Genomic DNA, 21,608 nt, shown 5'->3' with positions numbered 1-21,608 from the left:
GCTTAGCCCCCCCCCCCCCCGAAATTTTTTTTGCCCCCCCCCCCCGAACGAAATGAAATTTATATAATTTATATAGAAAATATATACTTTCAACAGTGTCCGCCCCCCCCCCCCCCGAAGAAGAAAGTCTACCGCCCCCCTCCCCCGAAAATTTCAAGTGCCCCCCGGAGAAAAAAGTCTGGAAGAAACACTGACGCCAAGCGCTTGAGTGGAACCCCTAGGGAAAGCGGAAAAGAGGGCGCCCAAGACAGACCTGGAGGCGGAGTCTTCTTGAAGAACTGAAGCCAACAGGGATGTCTTGGGAGAAGACAAAATTAATAGCCGGGGATCGGAAGAAATGGAAGGAAATGGTGGAGGCCCTATGTTCCATAAGGAGCAAAGAGGACAAAGTCAAGTAAGTCAAGTCATAATGACATCTCGCTTTTTGACGATTTTTACCACCATCCCCTCCTACGTCCGTCACACATCGTCAAAAAAAAAAAAAAAAAAAAAAAAAAAAAACAGCCAGACCACCCCAATGATTTTACACCTCAGCCAACACCCCCCCCCCCCCCTTTGCCCTCAAAATTGAGGCCTATATGAGGTTGTTTTTTAAACATCGATTTTTGTTCTCTAAAATGTTGCCCATCATTGTACCTAGATTATGTCAACATAGACCCTATGGAATTTAAATCAATTTTAATTATCCTACAATATATAGAAATATTTTCTTTAAAAAAAAAAAAAGCGAAATAACGAATTTAAAATAAAAAAAATTCAAGGGAGGTAACTTCAAAAATATAATTGCAATAATTTGGATCTAGAGTCTAGATCTAGATCTAGATCTAGATTTCTGCTAAATAATAAAATGTCTTCAGCAGCAAAAAGCTCACCGAAGGATGCCCAAGTTATGTCTGCTATTCTCAAAGATATGGGAGTTTTAGAATCAGAACCACGTCTAATAAATCAGATGTTGGAGTTCACATATCGTAAGTTTAAGATTTATTACGAATTATTTCCTTACGAAAGTAGATCTAGAATACCAGTTTTCGATAGCAGTTTCTGTTTAAAGTGTTTAGTTACTAGATCTAGATTCTAGATCTAGTAGACGTAAGTAGTACTAAGTAGACGTCTAGAACTCAGAAGTGTAGCAGATCCTAAGAAGTAGATCTAGAATAAAATGTAAAATAATTATTAAAATTTAAGGAGTCACCTGTTTTTCACATTACTAGATCTAGTCGCGGGCGATTTTACGTACCTAAAACTGGGCTAAAACGATAGATCTATAATCTATATTGAATATTCTATTCACATATCACATACATTACTATTACTAATCTACTAGCTAGTGTAGCTAGACTATGCATTCTAACTGACTGCATATCATAATAATTAGGCCTAATTAATACTAATTATCATTAGGCCTAGGCCTAGCTAGAATCTACTATCTAGATATCTATAGGGCCTATTATTAATTATTAATTTAAAAATATGGCAGATTCTACCCGAAAAAAGATGCGCACAGCTCTATAATTAGTATTATTAATTACCTGGTTTTTCTTGTCATTTACATGTTTTGGTCTGTTTTGTCTTAATGGGACAAGCAGTGGCGGATTAAGGGGGGTGCTGAAAGGGCTGCAGCCAGGGGCCCCCGAATTTTAGGGGCCCCCGAATTTTGATTTCTCAACTATAGCAAATATTACTTTATCATTGATTTTTAAAAACTTAGTTAAATTATTTTTTTAATGTCAGAAGTATGAGTTAAAATTTCACCAAGTGTTAACAAGCATCACTTAAATAATAACTTTATCAGTGAATGTGCCAAGACAAGCAAGATCCATCAGATACTCTCTGATCTTTAATGTTTAATTTTGCCTTATTTAACCAGCAGTCCCTCTACCTGACATCTTTACCGATTGAAAATGTTTTGAAAACCATTTAAAACATATAGTGTCGAGGCTGAGGGGGGGGGTGGGGGTGGGGGTTATTTGTATGAGGGGCTGTTTGCGTATTGTCATAGCGTAGATAGATAAAAATAAGACTAGACTGGTAGTGACTAATAAGGACGGTGTAAACTTGACGGTAGACGATTTGTTTTGAGAGTATGTGTTACATAGGTGTTCAATTTGGGAAAAAAACGTCCCAGTTGTAGGGAGGGACTGACATAGCGAAGTGGATGGTTAGACACGGACCGATGTAGAAGTATTTTTTTTTTAAACTATTGACCTTTTGAGATAAAAAAAATGTGAAACATATCTAGTTCAAGGCACACTCTCACCCGTATTAATTGCACTATAGGAATTGCCAAACAGGCCAAGAGAGAAAAAGCCTATAAATAAAGGTGTTACCGCTGTCCCTCACGGTAATACCAAACCGGATGAGACTCTATTGCATGGCATGGCATCTACCACCCCCTCCCCTCCCCCCTTGCACCCGACATGTCCCCCAACTGTCTCCCCGCCCCGAAGTTTCACCCATTAAAACATTTGAGTTGTGAATTCCTTGGAATTTAGCCGTAGTCAATGTTTTCGTCTTGATAACTTTTTAATACTCATTAGAAAACAGTTATTTCTTTACAGCTTTATTAAAATACATCCGCATATGCATTTCCGCTAAAAAAAATTGGTGGAAAAATCTTGGTAACTATGACAAAGGCGGCCATTTTGAAAAATTAACCCCCTCGTAGGTTTTCCACCATTCATAAAATATTATATTTATGCCCAATAAGTAATGAATTTATAATCTTCGTCCATATTTTGGGGTACCCAGCTAAAAATGTTTAGTGTATATCTTCAAAATAATTTATTATTAATAGATTCAAGTGCATTCAGAGGTTTCCAAATGTACACATTGCTCTTCGAATTTATCTGTGGAGAGTGCTCGATCTTAGAAGCACTATGGGACAGCAGAGACTTAGTATGCTCTCACTAATGAGCATAGAAAATGACATTGTAAGCTCACTGAATTATACAGAACCAATAGAAGAGTTTGCTATCAGGAAAGCTCGAAAATGTTCCCTATAAAAGTTACTTGGTAATTAGTTCTAAGTAAAAAGAAATGTAATAAATGTATGTATTCATAATTTATTTTGCAATAGTAAATAAACAATGGTTAGTTTAAATGCTCTCATTGCTCAATGTAATTTAACATTACATTAAATGTAACATTTTTGTCTATGCTATAGCTTTTGTTAACCTTTAGTTTTATTCCATTCGACCTGTATTTCTGGGAAGGCCTCTGTTTTGTGACATGTCATTATATAAACTACATGTATGTGTATGTATGTGTATGTATATATATATATATATATATGTGACTAGGGTAGGCCTAGCCACTAGTTACAAATCTGATAACGAACGATAAGCCGAGACGCAGTATTACAGTCTGATGCAACATAGCAGGTGGCTTATTGGATCGGACTGATAACAATCTCAAAGCCAACGCGTGCTATTTTGGGAAACGGTACGAGGGGATTCAGACAGCCTGTCAACTTTGATTGATAGGATGCAGATGTTATTTCACGGACTGTACGTTAGAACTGCGCAACTAGTGGTCGGAGACATCGAGTACAAGTATCGATTACGGAGGAATACAAGTACGAAGACGAGTACGGATACAAGGGATAAATAGGAGGGGACGGCTGAACTCGTGCTCTTCCCTCTTCATCGCTCGCTTTAGATCAGTCAGTCTGTGTGACATATCAAGTTGGTTATATTGTGTTAAGAAGGACAATAGACATGTGGATTCAGTTATATGAAGCCTAGTGAGGACTGTTAGGGGTCAGTTGATTCAGACTATTATTGTGAAACATTCCTGTTGATTCATTGTGTTATATTGAAGCATTTCTTGATTCATGTAATAAAAGGATCAATAGCGAACCTGCATCTTCGAGTCTTTCTACTGTAGTCGATGTTGTGTAGCATGAGTGGTTCAACTCGTTACAATTGGCGTTGTCGGGCAGGATAGACTCGGGGAAGGTCACATTTGGCGCTGCGATCAGGATGAATTCAACTAGACTTGCCGGTTGAGGCACCCATAGTCAACCTTGTGCATAACTGTGTTTAGTGTGTGTGTGAATTCGAACATTCAGGAACAGTGAAAATTGAGGAACGAGGAAAATTTTTCATACACACACGGTAAGAAATGTCTTTTTTTATTTGAAGGAAATAAATAAAAGGGAAAACTGAAATCAGAATCGAGGAAATTGAAAAGAACAGAGATGAGACACCTTTCATTATCATTCTGGCTTGGTGTCACATGCTCTTTTGCTGCTGCAAGCATGTGGCTCAGTATACCCCTAGTTGTAGCACCAACTACCCTGGGGACAGCTATGGGGCTGACCACCAGCATCCAGATAATTGTCATTGGTATCTCCAACTGGGTTGTTGGACAAATACTAGGCAAAGATGACAACCAAGAGATAGATGTAACCCTTAGACACTGGAAATGTGTCATGATCTCCCTTTTGGGCAACACTATCTGCTGCATAGCTGCAACATTTTTCCTTGGTGTGAGTGGCAGACGCGGGAGTGATATTTTAGATATCGGAAAGGAACAAAAACTCCTGCTGGCCCAACAATCTGAGTCAGATAAGATAGGCAACGGTAAAGATGACCCTTTGCCTCCAGATGGACCAGGACAAAATGTGGACAAAAAGCCGATCCATATAGTGGTCCTACCCAGTGAGTCCCACATCAACAAATTTCACGGGGACGGTGATCCAACCCTAACCAACAGGTTCAGTGAAGAGGTCAGGGCTGCCTGGGCCTCAAGATATATGTCACCAGAGGAAAGATTAAGACTGCTGATGGGAAGTATAGGAGAGACGGTCAGGGCAGAGGTAAAATGCCACGATAAAACCACCCAATCAGATCCAGATAAGGTGCTGGATCTGATTATGGAGACCTTTGGGGAGAGACGGTCGGGATCGCAACTGCTATCAGGGTTCGTAGGCTTAAGGCAGAGAATGGCGGAGAGTGTGATGGAGTACTCACACCGGATGAACAGGGCCTTTGATTCGGTAAAGGTCAAAACACCTGACATTGATGTGCGCCTACTGAGGGACCATTTCATCGAGGGGCTAGCAACCCCGATCCTAAGAAGAGAGTTGAAAGAGGAGGTCCACAAAGACCCGCAGTTGACCTTCCTTCAGGTCAGGAACTCAGCGATCCGCAGGTCCGAGGATGAGGACCAATCGAACTGTTCGGTGGACAAAGTCTCTGTACCTGAACAGAGACAATCCCCACCCACAGGGGCCGACACGATGGAGACCATAATGGCTCAACTGTTGGCCCACCTGGTTAAGGTTGACCAACGATTGGAGAGGTTAGAAAGCAGGTCAACAGCTGAGAATCAGGGCAAAAACGGGACAAAACAGAGACAGGTTGGACAGCCGCGACCTGCCGCTCCATCGCTCCGGTGGACGGCTGACGGTCGACCAATTTGCTTGTCCTGTTCACAACCCGGACATATGGCACGGTACTGTCCGGTGAAACGATCGCCCTCTGTACGGCAGGTCAAGGCTACAGAGCGGCGAGGTAATGACTTAGTAAACAAAATGACACAGAAACACAGTAAGGAGAAAAAGAAAGGTAAAACACAACAAATGAAAAAAATGAACTGTGAAATGAACTGGGATGTTGAAAAGTTTCAAGTGAACAATTTGTTGGTAGAGAAAAATGATGATAAGAAGAAAATTGGTAGACTTAATAAAGGGATTCAAAGTCTAACCAGGAAACTGGATAGGAAAAGTTCATGCAAATTAAAAGCACAGGAGAAATGTTCATCTTTAAAGTGTCTGTTGTCGGAAGAAGTAAATAAAAATAGTAGACAACAGAACAGTGTTGGCAAACTAGAAGAAATGAAAGAGTCTCAAACAAGACTTGAAGAGAAATTATCCGATATTGAAAAAGAACTTCAAAGTACAGCAAGGCTGGGATCCATCGAACAGCGATGGGCAGCAGAATTGGCACTCGTTGACCTAGAGAGAAAACATCGCCCGGGGCGGTCCAATGTCAATGCGGACGCCTTATCAAGGAATCCTTACGAGAGACCGGGCGATGAGGAAGAAACGCTGACAGGAATATGTGAGGTCAGAGCGTCAACAGATATCCCTCATGGGGTACAAGTGATGCAAAACGGGCAGACCGGGGTGGAGCACATATCCACAGAGCCCGAACATATGGACAGTAGTGATTTTAATTGCCTTAATCACAAAAAGATAAGAGATGCCCAGAGAACGGATAGTGGCTTACAACCGCTATTGAAATACGTCCAGGAACAAAAATTCCCAGGAAGAAGGGAAAGAGAACAATTTGGTCGAGAAACAAAGAAAATACTGAGTCAGTGGGACCGTCTCAGTATAGAGGATGGTGTTCTCATGCGGAGAATTCATGACCAAATTGAGGGGACAATACACCAGGTGGTGGTGCCTGGACAGTTACGAGAAGAAGTGCTAAGGTTGGCACATGACAGGGCAGGACACCAGGGTCAGGACAGGACGCACAAAATATTACGACGGAGGTGTTACTGGCCCAATATGGAAATGGAGGTCAAACGCCATTGTGAGGCTTGTGTGAGGTGTCAGCATGCGAAAATGCCAGTTGTCAAAATGAGACAGCCATCAGGACACCTACTAGCGACAAAACCACTAGAGATTGTGGCTATGGACTTTACGTCGTTGGAGCAATCATCGGATGGGACGGAACATGTGTTGGTAATGACTGATGTATTCACCAAATGGACGGTGGCGGTGCCCACGCGAGATCAGACTGCCAAAACAGTGGCAAAGGTCTTAATAGAACATTGGTTCATCAAATATGGCATACCAAGACAATTACACTCTGACCAAGGAAGGGCTTTCGAGTCAGAAGTAATTAACCAACTGTGCAGCCACTACGGGATCAACAAATCTAGAACAACCACATTTAATCCGAAAGGAAACGGACAGTGTGAACGGTTCAACCGCAGCATGCATGATTTGCTGCGTACGCTAGAACCTGAACAGAAAAAACGTTGGCCTGATTTTCTCCCAGAGTTGGTATATCTATACAACTGCACACCCCATGCCACAACCGGCTTTGCGCCATACATGTTGCTGTTCGGACGGGAGGCTCGACTCCCTCTTGATTTGTTCCTAGGAAAAAGGGAGAGTATGACTGGCTCATACACCGCACTGGAATATGTAAATGAACACATGAGAAGAATTAGAGAAATGTACAGGGTAGTACAGGAAAGACTAGAACATGAAGCACGGCGAAGGGAACCGCCGGTACAGACAAAGGACCCGCCACTCAAACTGAATGACAGGGTATTACTGCGTAGCCACCCGTTAGGCAGAAATAAGATCCACGACCTCTGGGGACAGGAGATATGGCAAGTCGTGGAGATGCCTAGAGTAGCAGGTGGCCCCTTTAAGATAAGACCCATCGATCACGCCAAACCGGATCGGTGGGCGAATATTGCTCAATTAAAGAAATATTGGAATAGGCAAGAAGAGCAGTTACACACAAGGAAATCCAAGACAATTAGGGAACCGGAAACTATAACGGAAATTCACATACCCATCCCGGAACCATATCACCATCAACAGAACAACCGCGATACACAAGTGGAGGATAACGGCAACAAAGGGGATCCCGTTCCTTCCAGAAGCAGAGAGACAGTAGACCATCAGATAAGTGGTCCGCGGAGAAGTTTGAGGAACAGAAGGAAGACGAAATTTTTTGTCAGCAACCATCAAGTCTTTCATGGTCGCGCTGGTATGAGAACAGACGGTTCAAAAAGCTATAAAAGTGAACTGGTGAAGGCACCAAACGAAAAGGGTGGATGTGAATTCTAGAACTGTTTTGTGTCTCAGGAAGATGATGTAGACACAGTTGATATGTGAAATAGGTATAACTGTCAATCGTATACGAATGGGACGTCGTGGACAGTGAGTGGAATAATAAAATTTTTTTACGATTGTGCGATTGACTTTGGAGGAGTGCACCTGCCAGGCGTTGTTTGTGGTTGAAAACACACAAAAAAAGGCAGGGGTGGATGTGACTAGGGTAGGCCTAGCCACTAGTTACAAATCTGATAACGAACGATAAGCCGAGACGCAGTATTACAGTCTGATGCAACATAGCAGGTGGCTTATTGGATCGGACTGATAACAATCTCAAAGCCAACGCGTGCTATTTTGGGAAACGGTACGAGGGGATTCAGACAGCCTGTCAACTTTGATTGATAGGATGCAGATGTTATTTCACGGACTGTACGTTAGAACTGCGCAACTAGTGGTCGGAGACATCGAGTACAAGTATCGATTACGGAGGAATACAAGTACGAAGACGAGTACGGATACAAGGGATAAATAGGAGGGGACGGCTGAACTCGTGCTCTTCCCTCTTCATCGCTCGCTTTAGATCAGTCAGTCTGTGTGACATATCAAGTTGGTTATATTGTGTTAAGAAGGACAATAGACATGTGGATTCAGTTATATGAAGCCTAGTGAGGACTGTTAGGGGTCAGTTGATTCAGACTATTATTGTGAAACATTCCTGTTGATTCATTGTGTTATATTGAAGCATTTCTTGATTCATGTAATAAAAGGATCAATAGCGAACCTGCATCTTCGAGTCTTTCTACTGTAGTCGATGTTGTGTAGCATGAGTGGTTCAACTCGTTACAATTGGCGTTGTCGGGCAGGATAGACTCGGGGAAGGTCACATATATATATATATATATATATATATATATTTGAGGGGGGCCCCGGAAAAAGTTTCAGCCAGGGGCCCCGTTGAAGCTTAATCCGCCCCTGGGGACAAGGATTAACACAATAACTACTTAAATAGTAGATTTAAAAACAATAAATAGGCTATTTAAAAAGATTTTTAAAAATATTTTATAGACTAGAAATCTTTGCTAGCAATGCTATGTACTAAAAACCCTCAACCCCTAACAACCCGCCCGAAATGCAACTGCTCGACCACACAGTACAGATAGTTTTGTCAGAAGAATAAAAATAAAATAGTAATTGATCCGATTGCACAGCTATAAAAGAACAAATTGAATCCATTTTCACAGCTATTAATAGTATTTAATATGAGCCCACTGTGCAAATATTTAGGTCATTGCATTTTGCATCTTTTGCCGGCCAGATACCACTTGGGTGGAAATTCTTTTTCCAAGTAGTCACTTTATAAAAATATACTTAATCTAGGCCTAGATCTAATATACTAGTACTAAATTTAGGCTATAGGTAGTCCATTCAATTCATAGCTCCTGGGTTTGTTTGTTGCAATGAAACTATGTTTTAAATTTAGCCTTCATTCTCCGAACCAAATTTTAAAATGCTATTCTGGTATATGTAGCCCTGCCACCTTATTTATAATGCAAAAACCCTCCATTTTGCTCGTGGTAAAATTTTTTAAAAGTAATCATAAGATGGTCACTGGAACTAAGGCGAAAAAAATACTTGGAAGTCATACGTCTTGTGTGGATGCCAACATTGTTGTTAGCAACCGATCCTGCCTCCAGGTTAGCAAGCAGTACTACTAATTACTAATATTATAATCACTTGTGGGTTATCTAATTAGAACCCTGTCTTGAATACTGGGATGAATATTAATGGTTAATAAAATAAAATAAAGTCAAGAACTGGAGCTTGAAATTTTATAAGTAGAGTAGAGATCTCTTTTAGTTTTAGTTTGCTGCATGAAGATGAGTTAAAAACTAGAACAAATTATGTTCTTTTATTAGCCTGTTTCACTAACAATAGTTTACATGAGATTATTTCAGAATATAACCTATTTTTTTGCTTGCTAAGTAATCAATATCCTATCCACCAAAGTTCAGCCCTGACAAATATAGAACTGAAATAGTTTTTTTTTCAGTTCAAGGCAGATAAAAATAATTAAGACCTGTTTTTTCTAGCACTGACAAATCAGACCAATACATTTTAGCTGACACACTTTTTAAAAAATTGTTTCCTGTCTTTACTTAATTGCAATGTTTTTTATGTAAGCTACTGTATTTATATTATTTATCATGAATAAATTAATATTAAAAGTAAAAGCTATTATTGTTAAATAAGCGTTTTAGAAAGTTATTAGAAAAGAAAGACATTTTAAAAAAAAAAATAGATTGTAATAAAAAAAAATACATTTTGTTCCATCTTTTGAGACACTTTTACTTTAGCATCACACACCACTCCATAACCCAAGCCATCCCCTTATCAGCTTCACATGGTAATGCTGTTTTTGAGGCCTTCAATGTGCCTGTATTATCACACATATTTAGTCATGTTGAGGTTGATACAATGCTGGTAGCACTGACATATAAACATAATTTTAAAATGGTAATTTTGAGTGTATTACCTCTAGAAGTTCTAGGTTAAAAAACAATTGTTCACATTATGGTTGACACTTTTTGGATTTTTTTTTTTTAGACTAAGATAAAATGGGGTTATTAGATCAGCACAGGATCAGTAAAATAATAAGCTTATAATTTGAATGCTGTAATTTACCAGGCCACAAATATTTCTTAAGCATTTTGAGTTTTGTAAAATATTTCTCATTTTTCACCTAAAAAAACAGGAAAATACTTTAAATTGTTAGAGCAAAATTTGTTCTGCATATTGCATAAATGTAATTTAACTTAACCCTTGACACATAGACATTAATAAGTTACTTCCCTTTCTACTCTAGTTTTTTAATGGTTTTTCCAGGCTATGTTACTGATGTACTGGAAGATGCAAAGATTTATTCAAGTCATGCCAACAAAAAATCTGTTGACACTGATGATATAAAATTGGCTGTTCAAATGAAGATGGACCATTCGTTTACCACTCCACCACCTAGAGATGTAAGTTTTACATTTAAAAGCCTTCCCTCCCCTTGCTTTAAGACAAGATTGTCAATGAGCAGATAAAGTAGAGTTCACCAACACTCTGTCCTGCTGCTTTAGGTTTTCTTGTATCAAGTCTTGTACTCATCAGCTCTGGGTAAATCAACAACACAATTTTTGCCATCCATAATTCATTTTTTAATCAAGAAATTTTATTTATTGGATATTTTGTTATTTAACATCTTCATGAATTGATTATTTCCTTTTTTATTTCTGCTTTCTCCGTTAAAGTATTTTCATTCAGCAGCTTAATGTAAATTTTAGTAAAGAAATTTAGTTTTCTCTGTTCTTTTTAAATTTTTGCCAATTTGTTTTAAGCTTAATGTAAATTTTAGTAAAGAAATTTAGTTTTCTCTGTTCTCTTTAAATTTTTGCCAATTTGTTTTAAACTTAATGTAAATTTTAGTAAAGAAATTTAGTTTTCTCTGTTCTCTTTAAATTTGTGTCAATTTGTTTTAAACTTAATGTAAATTTTAGTAAAGAAATTTAGTTTTCTCAGTTCTCTTAAAATTTGTGTCAATTTGTTTTAAACTTAATGTAAATTTTAGTAAAGAAATTTAGTTTTCTCTGTTCTCTTTAAATTTTTGCCAATTTGTATTCAAGTTGCTGATGGAGATAGCCAGACAAAAGAACTGTCAGCCCCTGCCTCTAGTCAAACCTTACTGTGGACCAAGGCTACCCCCTGACAGGTACTGCATGACAGCTCCCAACTACAAGCTCAAAACTTTAAAAAAGGTAAGTATTTTTCTAAGTATATTTTTCTTGAGTTAACACTCCTTTAAGAGAATGTAAATACACTTTGGTTTAATGAGAACCAAAGGTCTGTACTATCTAACGTTATTAGTTCTTAAACATAGTTTTCCCATCTGTGAAGAAAAATAGTGAAAATTCTGCATCATAAATTCTGAAGTAATCCAACCACAGGAGCCACGTGACTGTGTTGTGCAGCTTTATGAAATGTGTTAAATTCTTTTTACAGGAAAAATTAAGTTTAGGCAGTATTTTATATTCATGGAGGTCTTAAGAAATAATGCTTATGTACTGTTCTATGTGTAAATTGATGATGATATATTGTGTTTAAGTTAAAGCTGTGTTTGATGTTAAGTCAAACAACTCATATAGGTTGCAGATTGATTTCTACATCCAATATTTTATACAGTTATACACTTTTCTGTCAAATTTTACATATAAAAGTTATCAAACATACAGTATTTACAAATTTATTACAAATTTAAATTGAAGTTAAAATACAAATAACAGCGATAGAGAATTTAGTTAAAATGTACAGCTTAGGAATAGAATTTGATTTCTAGGTTGAATTTATTTAAAGAGTTTTTTGCTTATAATGTTTTTGTTTCAAAACCTTTCTGTAACAAAATCTGGCCAACATAATTATGGCAGTGCAAGTGAAAATAACAACAACCACCACACAACCCAGAACATCAAGAATTAAAAATTGATACAACGGCATTTCCTGTCCCGATGACCTCATATAGTCTCCGCCATACTTCATCACGTGATCTATCCAGTAAGCAGCTTCTTTGGATGGAACTTTGTAAAGTTCTTTGAATAGATTGGACGCTTTTTGTATATTTCTTTTGTATTTTCCATCATTGGCAAGCTCCTGAATAGTGTCAGCCAAATTTGTGACACTGATTTCTCTGATGTCCCTACCAACACCAAACCCTTTAGCCTGCACTCTCTCTGTGTTGTAGAACTGGTCTCCATAGATTGGAAGACACAGGATAGGAACTGCATGATATAGAGCTTCGTATTGTCCATTCTTTCCACAATGGGAAACAAAGACTTTTGTTTTTGGATGGCCTAGTAGGTCATTCTGTGGAATCCAGGTTGAGGTCAATATTTGATTAGGGTCAAGTGAAGTGGTGTTCATTCTCCACACTACACTTAAAGGAAGTTGTTCAAACGCGGACATCATTTTCAAAACAATGTGCTCGGGTACTGGAAAATCATTCCCCCCGAAAGTTACAATGACGACTTCATTTTTTGACTGCTCAACAAACTGTTTGAATTGTCCACTAAGAGGCTTGGGTTCAGTTGCAGATGATCCACCTATTAGTTTAGTATTGGGAAGTGTTGGCTTTGGGTAGTCAAGAATATGGTCCATTTCAGAAATAAACACCTCAGCTTGCAGTGCTATTTCACTGATGGTCTTGTAAGGTTTCTCTGGGGCGTATTTGCTGAGAAAACTGTTGTCTGAAAATGGATCATAGTACATTGATATAACATGCTCAAACGTTGATTTCAGCCTCTGCCAAAATTGTTTTTTGTGGGTGTCTTTAGAGAAAATATTAGTCTCCACTGCTGGGGAGAATGGGACCCTAGATAAGATCATGTTGTGAGCTGTTCCTATCCAAGCAAAGGGGATGTCAAATTTGTAAGGTAACAAGACCATATTTCTCAATGCTGGTGCCTCCTCCAGCACCATCAGGTCTGGTTTCAAACCTAAAATCTGTTTCTGAAAATCATCGTCTGACATTATTTCATACCCGGTCTCCTCAACGACTTTTAGTATTGATTTTAGACTGTCAAAGTTTAAAGATTTCCCTTCCCAGAAGTCTGTGAACATGTTACTTCCTCTCAGACTGCTCTCCATCTTTTGTTCCAAGTCTGGAATAGACTCTCTGTAACTGAGAATGTGAATGGATTTGTTCTTGACCAGGCCCCTCTGTGTCATGTTGTGGGACATGCACATCCACACATCATGACCCAACTCTGTCAGGGCCTCTGCTATCCTGGCATGGTAAAGGATGTAACTCTTCCCCGGGCCAGGGACCATCACCACAGTTTTACCCCAGCCTAGGCGCGGGTAAAGAAATATTAAAACAAGTTGCAGTGTTAGCGTCCTCATCTCTATAATGTCCTAAATGTCACAAAATAAAACCTGAAAATGAGATTTTGAAAACATAAGTCCACATTAAGCTGACATAGGAAATTAAAAGTTTGAAAGAAAAGCAATGTTTACAACCATGCAATCCAGTAGCAGCTTTTTTTTCTTGTCTCAAGTAGATAAAAAAAAATTTTGGTAACCTATAGGTAAAACAGCCATGCTTTAAGGATCCTGATTTTTATGCCTCTGAATAACAATGGGATTAATTGTTTGTGGGATAAGAATTGAGACTTTTCTCTAGCTCTGACCGAATAATATTTTTTTATGGGACTATGATCATGGACTTAAAATGCAATTTGGGAACAGATTAAGTTCAACATTGGATTTACTATGTAAAAGAAGTTCTTACCTTTAATAACTGTATTGTCTCTTTGCAAGAATTGGAGAAAGGTTGTCATAAAAAAACTGCCTATTTAATACCCAATATATTGTTATAGTTTTTCACCCAAGGGTTACCAATCCATGTGTTATCTTTCAAGTGATTTATATGTAGTGAAGATAGCAGCACAGTGACTATGGTGTAAGTCAGTGCCCACAGAATGGGTGGGTTATGGGTGTTAGGGCATTGAGGGTTATACTTAGTCCAACATTTGAGTGCTATCTGTTACCCAAAATTTTAGTGCTATCTATTACCCCATAGTTGCCAACTTATTGTTCAATCTGTGTGACTGAAGTGTTGTGGTACATTGGTCTAGTAGATTGTTACAGATTTTAGCTTAGTTAAACTATTTTCTGTGTGCTTCTTATTTTATTACTACATAAAATTACTAATAATTTAACACATTAAATAAATAAAGAGTTATATTGGCTTCAAAAAATTAAGGGCGGTTACATGTTTTATATATATATATATATATATATATATATATATATATATATATATATATATATATATATATATATATATATATATATATATATTTTTTTTTTTTTTTTTTTTCAATTTGGCATTGCCCAAATAGTGAAATAGAAATACAGTTAAAATATTTATTTAATCTGATTATATTTGGGGTTCACTTCCAGTCAGGGTTTTTTATTATATTATGTAAAATCATGACTCAGCATTTCTATTTTACCCGCACCCAATCAGTGTGTATTTGTATGGTTAATTTGCAGCAGAGACAAACCTACCAACCAGTGAATTTTTTTTAATTAGGAAAAATATTTATAACGAGCTGACCCGCGATGTAGCATATGCTGCCATCTAGTTGCTTTATTTTCTGCTTATCAGCAATTCATAATTTGTGTTTTATTCTTCTAGAAAGAAAATCTTTATTTTAAATCCAATTATTGATCATGTGAAATAAATATATTTAACTAAACAAATTGTGTATCCATTAACACATATCGACACAAGTTGTGCTTGCAAAAGAATTGTTAAGTGGATCGTGCCAACGTCATAAGTTCTTTTTGTCACTATGTTAGTCAACATTTTCCTCTATTATAACAATCATTAGAATATCATCAAAAAGTTAAATTTAACACTGAGAGAGTTTGAAGATCTCTGAGAATTTTCTGAAGAACTTAGTTTAAGATTATTTACTGATGCTAAATTAGACTTGTGGTGTAACAAAAAGATTTTATATTTTGGACCTAAATTGGTATTTTATTCAACCTTTGGACCTAAATTGGTATTTTATTCAACCTTTGGACCTAAATTGGTATTTTATTCAACCTTTGGACCTAAATTGATATTTTATTCAACCTTTGGACCTAAATTGGTATTTTATTCAACCTTTGGACCTAAATTGGTATTTTATTCAACCTTTGGACCTAAATTGGTATTTTATTCAACCTTTGGACCTAAATTGGTATTTTATTCAACCTTTGGACCTAAATTGGTATTTTATTCAACCTTTGGACCTAAATTGGTATTTTATTCAACCTTTGGACCTAAATTGGTATTTTATTAACACTGTTGTAAATACTGGTTGGGTCAGTGACAGGCCTTGATGCTGGTTCTACAGTCAAGGAAATCAGTTATTTAAATCTCCATGTCTATGTAATGAAAAACCACTTCAATAGAATACTGTTGGTCATTTGTAAAATACACCAGTCTACTCTGGTAACAGTTTTAAAAAGTTTAATGAACCTGTCCTAAACATTTCTCTATCATGTACCATGGGTTCAGCTTTGGGTTTATTCACCGCTTCCTTCTCAGTTTTGCACCCCTAATTTCAACTTCTGCCCGTTTTTATTTTAAAGATGGCCTAACAATAGAATTATTAGCTTGGTTTTAGTAGTCATGTAAGTATGAAAATGTATGTAAATCATCCAAAATTTAGTGCTATGTCTTCTTGAATAATCAATGGTTAAAATACCCACTTACAGAATGCTTTAAAGGGAAATAGCCCTTCTCATGGATGAATTTCTATTACTCAACATTATGATTACCTCCCTTTATAACTGAACACTATCTGATGTTCATTTCTTTTTATGGTTACTTCATCCAGAGGCGTAGCGGGACCCCCCCCCCCCCCCTCAAACTTTCGATTACTTTTTTCCAACCCATTTTGGCGCCCCCTAAGATCAGCGCCCGGGGACAAATGTCTCCCCTGCCCCCCCCCCCCCTGCCCCCCCCCCCCCCCCCCCCCATCGCAACGCCTCTGACTTCATCAATTATTAAAGTTCACAAATGTCAAACCCTTGTAAAAGTTTATGCAAGTTTAAAATGTCAACCATTGATTCCTATACACTGGTCAGTGAATACAGTGGGATATGTTGATATAAAATGGGGATAGAATGCTCTGTGACCCTACAGCTACCAGCTGGTCCTCTGTGGATAGATGCCATCTGCATATCTGTAGTACAGAATTACCCTCATAGATCCAGTAGGGGTCTTCTGTGTTGGACTTGTTCATCTCTCTTCATAATGATTTTGTTTTGTAGCCTCTGAAAGTTCATGTTGTCACTTTAGTGTGGACAAGATATAGAGTTGCCTATTAAATATTTTGCCACTTATCCTCCTATTATTTACTATACAAATGTTTCATCAAAACCTGTCACCTGTTCAATCATTGACCAGATTCTCCACATGTATTCACTGCCTGTGTTCTTCTTGTAGACCTTGTATGCTCCTTGTCTTACCTATTGCATGTGTCAATGTCATGAGGAGTGTGGAAGTAGGCAGGGTTCATGAAATAACAAACATAAACTTAAAGAAACTTTGTTACGGCACCTATTTGCCTATTGAGATCACAGCATGTAGAATATTCTATCTCTGGCAAACATTCGCGTGTTTACCTTTTTGATTCTCTCAAGTCACTTACATAACTTAAATATTATTTAGTGTAACACAGTTGTTCCTGTTGGCCAATACACCCTTCTTGTATGACCCCATTCTTGTGTTTTTATGTAAGAAAAAAAAGATTAGTATGAATTAAGATTTACTTCAGGTTTGGCTGATGGCTAGGATAAGTTTTATCAGCTTTAGGTTTTATTGACAATACTAATTATGCTAATTAGTACTGATCAACAAGGTCATAATTTTTAACTCCATATTTACTTTCAGCCTCGAAGTGTACAGTATGGACTCCCAGTTAGTCAAAGAATTGGCTTGACTTCACAAGGTAGGAAATTTACCAAGTGTTGAGGTTAAATGTTTGTTTTAAAATGATTTATTGCGAACCTATTGAGAAAAATCTGTATGAAGCAGTAGTGAATTGCTTGTATTAAGTATATTTTTTGTTACAATCTCTTTTTAAAAGTATCTTTATATGTGAACTAGGAACTGAGAAAAAAAATCTTATTTTAGTGAGTTTGATACTACATGAAAAAATATTTTTGCATACTGAATTACTGTATACCACACTGTCCAGTATATGTTGTTGATATATTGTATATCACACTGACCAGTGTTGATACTCTTTATTTGACAGCTCTAATTATAAATCAGTCGTTTATTTAATGACTATTACTTGTATCCACAATACTTTATTTTTCTCGTTGATTCCCCCACATTTCAGTGAAAAGTATTGGAGGACCTACGTTGGCTGTAGTGACCAAAACCTTAACTCAGCCTACAGTAACCATTCTCAACAAGCCTCAAACTATACCCAAACCCACAGTTAGGGTCACGCCAGGCATAGGTAAGTGGACCCATGTTTTCTAGTACTATTAGAAATGGGTGTTGTTACTACATTATATGCATTTCTGGCCCGTACAATAGTGCTATGGTCTTATAAAGTAGGGCTGGGCATAGGTAAGTGGCTCCTTACTTTCATGGTGGTATAGGGCAGGGCATAGCATGAAACTTAAGAATACACATAGACTCCAATAACTATGTACTTAGTGTTACCTAGGATTTCAAACTTCATTATGGATGAAATATTCTTTTGGACCAGGCAGCCAGTTTGGCAGATCAAGTAGATTTCATCTGTTTCATCATTAATTCATAAGGCTTAAATGATTTAAAATATATAACTCCAACCATCTGAGTTAATGGTGTCAAGTTTTGAATATCTTGGTAATTTTGTGAAGAAAAACTGAGCTGCGTTACAATGAATCTGTGTTTTAACTGTTCTAGTTTACCCTACATAGATTTTAATTTAGGGTCTTGTCTCAATAATACAATGATAAAATTATACTTCAGCATTGCAACTTTATTTCTTCAAATGTTGAAATGTACCTGAACTTGATTCTAGTTTATTTGTCTTATTGCAATAATACAATAATTACAGTATTCTTCATAACATGAGAAAAATGGCCCGTTGAGGAAGGATACACCGGGCGCTAGGTTGATAGTGCTGTCTCTTTTCTCTAAACTAAAACCAACCCACCCCCCACACACACCTACCCCCAACCCCCAACCCCACCCCCCACCCACCCCACCCACCCCAGCCCCACCCACCCACCCACCCCAGCCCCACCCCCACCCCCCAAAAAAACATGTCTACCGTCCCATTCAACGAAATATAATTATATACTTTTTCCAGTGTCCGCCCCCCTCCCCGAAAATTCTACCCCCGCCCCCGAAAATTTCAAGTACCCCCCACCCCTCTCCGGGGAGGAAAAAGTCTGAAAGAAACACTGGTGTTGCGCTTAGCCACTACGCGAAGAATTGCATTAAAGAAATTGCGAGAAAACCACTTTTTAGATTAGACACATTAATTAGGCGGTAATTTTATTATAGATTATCGATGAGGAAACCACCCCCCCCCAACACACACACCACCACCCCCACCCCCCACCCCCACCCCCCCACTCCCAAAAAAAAACATGTCTACCGTCCCATTCAACGAAATATAATTATATACTTTTTCCAGTGTCCGCCCCCCTCCCCGAAAATTCTACCCCCGCCCCCGAAAATTTCAATTACCCCCACCCCTCTCCGGGGAGGAAAAAGTCTGAAAGAAACACTGGTGTCGCGCTTAGCCACTACCCGAAGAATTGCATTAAAGAAATTGCAAGAAAACCACTTTTTAGATTAGACACATTAATTAGGCGGTAATTTTATTATAGAGTATCGATGAAGAAATTTCTTTTGAGTTGGGGAGGGGGGGGGGGGGGGGGGGCTCAGACGTTCTTACGCGGGGGGTGGGGCTTCGCCCCTACCCGAAGAATTATATGCAAGAAACTCTTCACGCAAACCATTTAGATTAGACAAAATTTCCTTTTTTTCAATGTTTACGCGAGAATCAATGACGTCATATTACTGTGTGCACTCTCTGGTTTGAGATTATGTTCTACTCTATGCTAAATGTGTCGACGTCATATTTCGTTTTTCGAATTACTGTGCATGTTTTTATTTTGCTTGTGTTTTCTCTAGAGCGTTCTTGTCAGACAGAGCGTTCTTGTCAGACAGAGCGTTCTTGTCAGATACACAGACAGACAGCGAAACTATTATTATAGACGAGAAAAATGGCCCGTTGAGGAAGGGTACAACGGGCGCTAGGCTGATAGTGCTGTCTCTTTTCTCTAAACTAAAACCAACCCACCCCCCCCCCCCCCACACACCACCCCCACCCCCCCCCCACACCACCCCCACACACCACCCCCACCCCCACCCCCCACCCCCACCCCTCACCCCCACACACCACCCCCTCCACACACCGCCCCCCCCACCCCCCCCAAAAAAAACATGTCTACCGTCCCATTCAACGAAATATAATTATATACTTTTTCCAGTGTCCGCCCCCTCCCAGAAAAAAATTCTACCCCCGCCCCCGAAAATTTCAAGTACCCCCACCCCTCTCCGGGGAGGAAAAAGTCTGAAAGAAACACTGAAACCAACCCACCCCCCCACACACCAACCCCCACCCCCCCCCCCCCCACACACCACCCCCCACCAACCCCTCCACCCCCCCCCCCCCCCCCCCCCCCCCCCCCCCAAAAAAAAAAACATGTCTACCGTCCCATTGCAAGAAAACCACTTTTTAGATTAGACACATTAATTAGGCGGTAATTTTATTATAGAGTATCGATGAGGAAATTTCTTTTGAGTTGGGGAGGGGGGGGGGGGGGGGGGGCTCAGACGTTCTTACGCGGGGGGTGGGGCTTCGCCCCTACCCGAAGAATTGTATGCAAGAAACTCTTCACGCAAACCATTTAGATTAGACAAAATTTCCTTTTTATTCAATGTTTACGCGATAATCAATGACGTCATTATATTACTGTGTGCACTTTCCGCCTTGAGATTATTTTCAACTCTATGCTAAATGTGGCATACTTCGTTTTTCGAAATACTATGCATGTTTTTAATTTCCTTGTGTTTTCTCTAGAGCGTTCTTGTCAGACAGAGCGTTCTTGTCAGACAGAGCGTTCTTGTCAGACAGACAGCGAAACTATTATTATAGATTTTTCTTCAACTGTTGAAATGTACCTTGTATAGATTCTAGTTTGTTTATCTTGCTACAATAATACAATAATTACAGTATTCTTCAACACCACATTTTCCCTCTCTAGGAGCTCTGGGTGCCTCAGGTATGAGTAGAATCATCAGCACAGGTGGAATCAGCCTCACCCCCTCCAGCACAACCCTGGCAGCAAACCCCGTGCCCACAACCCCTGTCCCGCCAACCACACCATCCGTGTCAACACCAACCATCTCAATCACAACCAACCCCTTGAAGAGGAAACTTGAAGATGATGACTACGACAATATATGACTTTTATAGTTTAGACAGTATGTGACTGCTATAGTTTAGAGACAAAATATGACTTCTATAGTTTAGAGTCAATATATGATTTCTATAGTTTAGACAATATATGACTTCTATAGATTAGACAGTATATGACTTCTATACTTTAGACAATATATGACTTCTATAGTTTAGACAGTATATGACTTCTATACTTTAGACAGTATATGACTTCTATAGTTTAGACAATTTATGACTTCTATACTTTAGACAATATATGGCTGACAATATATGATTTCTGTAAATATGACTATAACAACATATATGACTTCTGTATTTATGACATGACAATATATGACTTCTGTAATTATGACATGATGACTGATCATTTGTAAAAAATTTTTGAACAATGTCACTTTGTAAATAAACTTTATACATGTGAGTACTACTAGCCTTGTTTGTTTGGTATAGTGTGTGCAAATGTTAAAACAAAATACTTCCAATCTGTAGAAAGCTCACACAAATATCACAGGTTACCAAATACTATTAGGGATGGATCTTACAGACAACATCTGTCAGTAAATATAAACTGAAGGTAGCTATTAAACTACAATGTCGATGCATTTCTTTTTTTTAATATTTATGGACCCATAGAAATGGATGTTGTTACTACAATATATATGCATTTCTGGCTCATCCAATATCCGAAAAATACATTTCTAGAAATGTTGCTCTATATTGGAGAATAT

At 38.4% G+C, this 21,608-nt stretch overlaps 2 protein-coding genes across 2 annotated transcripts; one reads left to right on the top strand and one right to left on the bottom strand.

Annotated features, from left to right (window-relative positions):
• Positions 1-826: 826 nt before the first annotated feature.
• LOC131940652 (transcription initiation factor TFIID subunit 9B) lies at positions 827-20,951 on the top strand. The gene is made up of 6 exons (XM_059299369.1): positions 827-968; positions 10,691-10,827; positions 11,473-11,604; positions 17,292-17,349; positions 17,746-17,868; positions 20,684-20,951. Exons 1-6 carry the CDS (start codon positions 848-850, stop codon positions 20,884-20,886), a joined length of 774 nt encoding a protein of 257 aa, XP_059155352.1. The 5' UTR covers positions 827-847; the 3' UTR covers positions 20,887-20,951.
• On the bottom strand, positions 12,084-13,770 carry LOC131940650 (UDP-glucuronosyltransferase 1-2-like). Its single transcript, XM_059299368.1, has one exon. It carries the CDS (start codon positions 13,739-13,741, stop codon positions 12,194-12,196), a length of 1,548 nt encoding a protein of 515 aa, XP_059155351.1. The 5' UTR covers positions 13,742-13,770; the 3' UTR covers positions 12,084-12,193.
• Positions 20,952-21,608: the final 657 nt, after the last annotated feature.

This window comes from Physella acuta, unplaced genomic scaffold (genome assembly GCF_028476545.2).
Source record: "Physella acuta isolate Inbredline_101_S28 unplaced genomic scaffold, ASM2847654v3 ptg000324l, whole genome shotgun sequence".
NCBI lineage: Eukaryota > Metazoa > Mollusca > Gastropoda > Physidae > Physella > Physella acuta.
The sequence above is the reverse complement of the archived record's forward strand: the minus strand, read 5'-3'. Positions and strand labels throughout refer to the sequence as shown.

Excerpts from the sequence above, each read along its gene's own strand:
- LOC131940650 (XM_059299368.1), bottom strand. The coding sequence starts at position 13,741 with ATGAGGACGCTAACACTGCAACTTGTTTTAATATTTCTTTACCCGCGC.
- LOC131940652 (XM_059299369.1), top strand. The coding sequence starts at position 848 with ATGTCTTCAGCAGCAAAAAGCTCACCGAAGGATGCCCAAGTTATGTCT. Across the intron at positions 10,828-11,472 it reads CCACTCCACCACCTAGAGAT|TTGCTGATGGAGATAGCCAG; the intron begins GTAAGTTTTACA and ends TTTGTATTCAAG. Across the intron at positions 11,605-17,291 it reads AGCTCAAAACTTTAAAAAAG|CCTCGAAGTGTACAGTATGG; the intron begins GTAAGTATTTTT and ends ATTTACTTTCAG.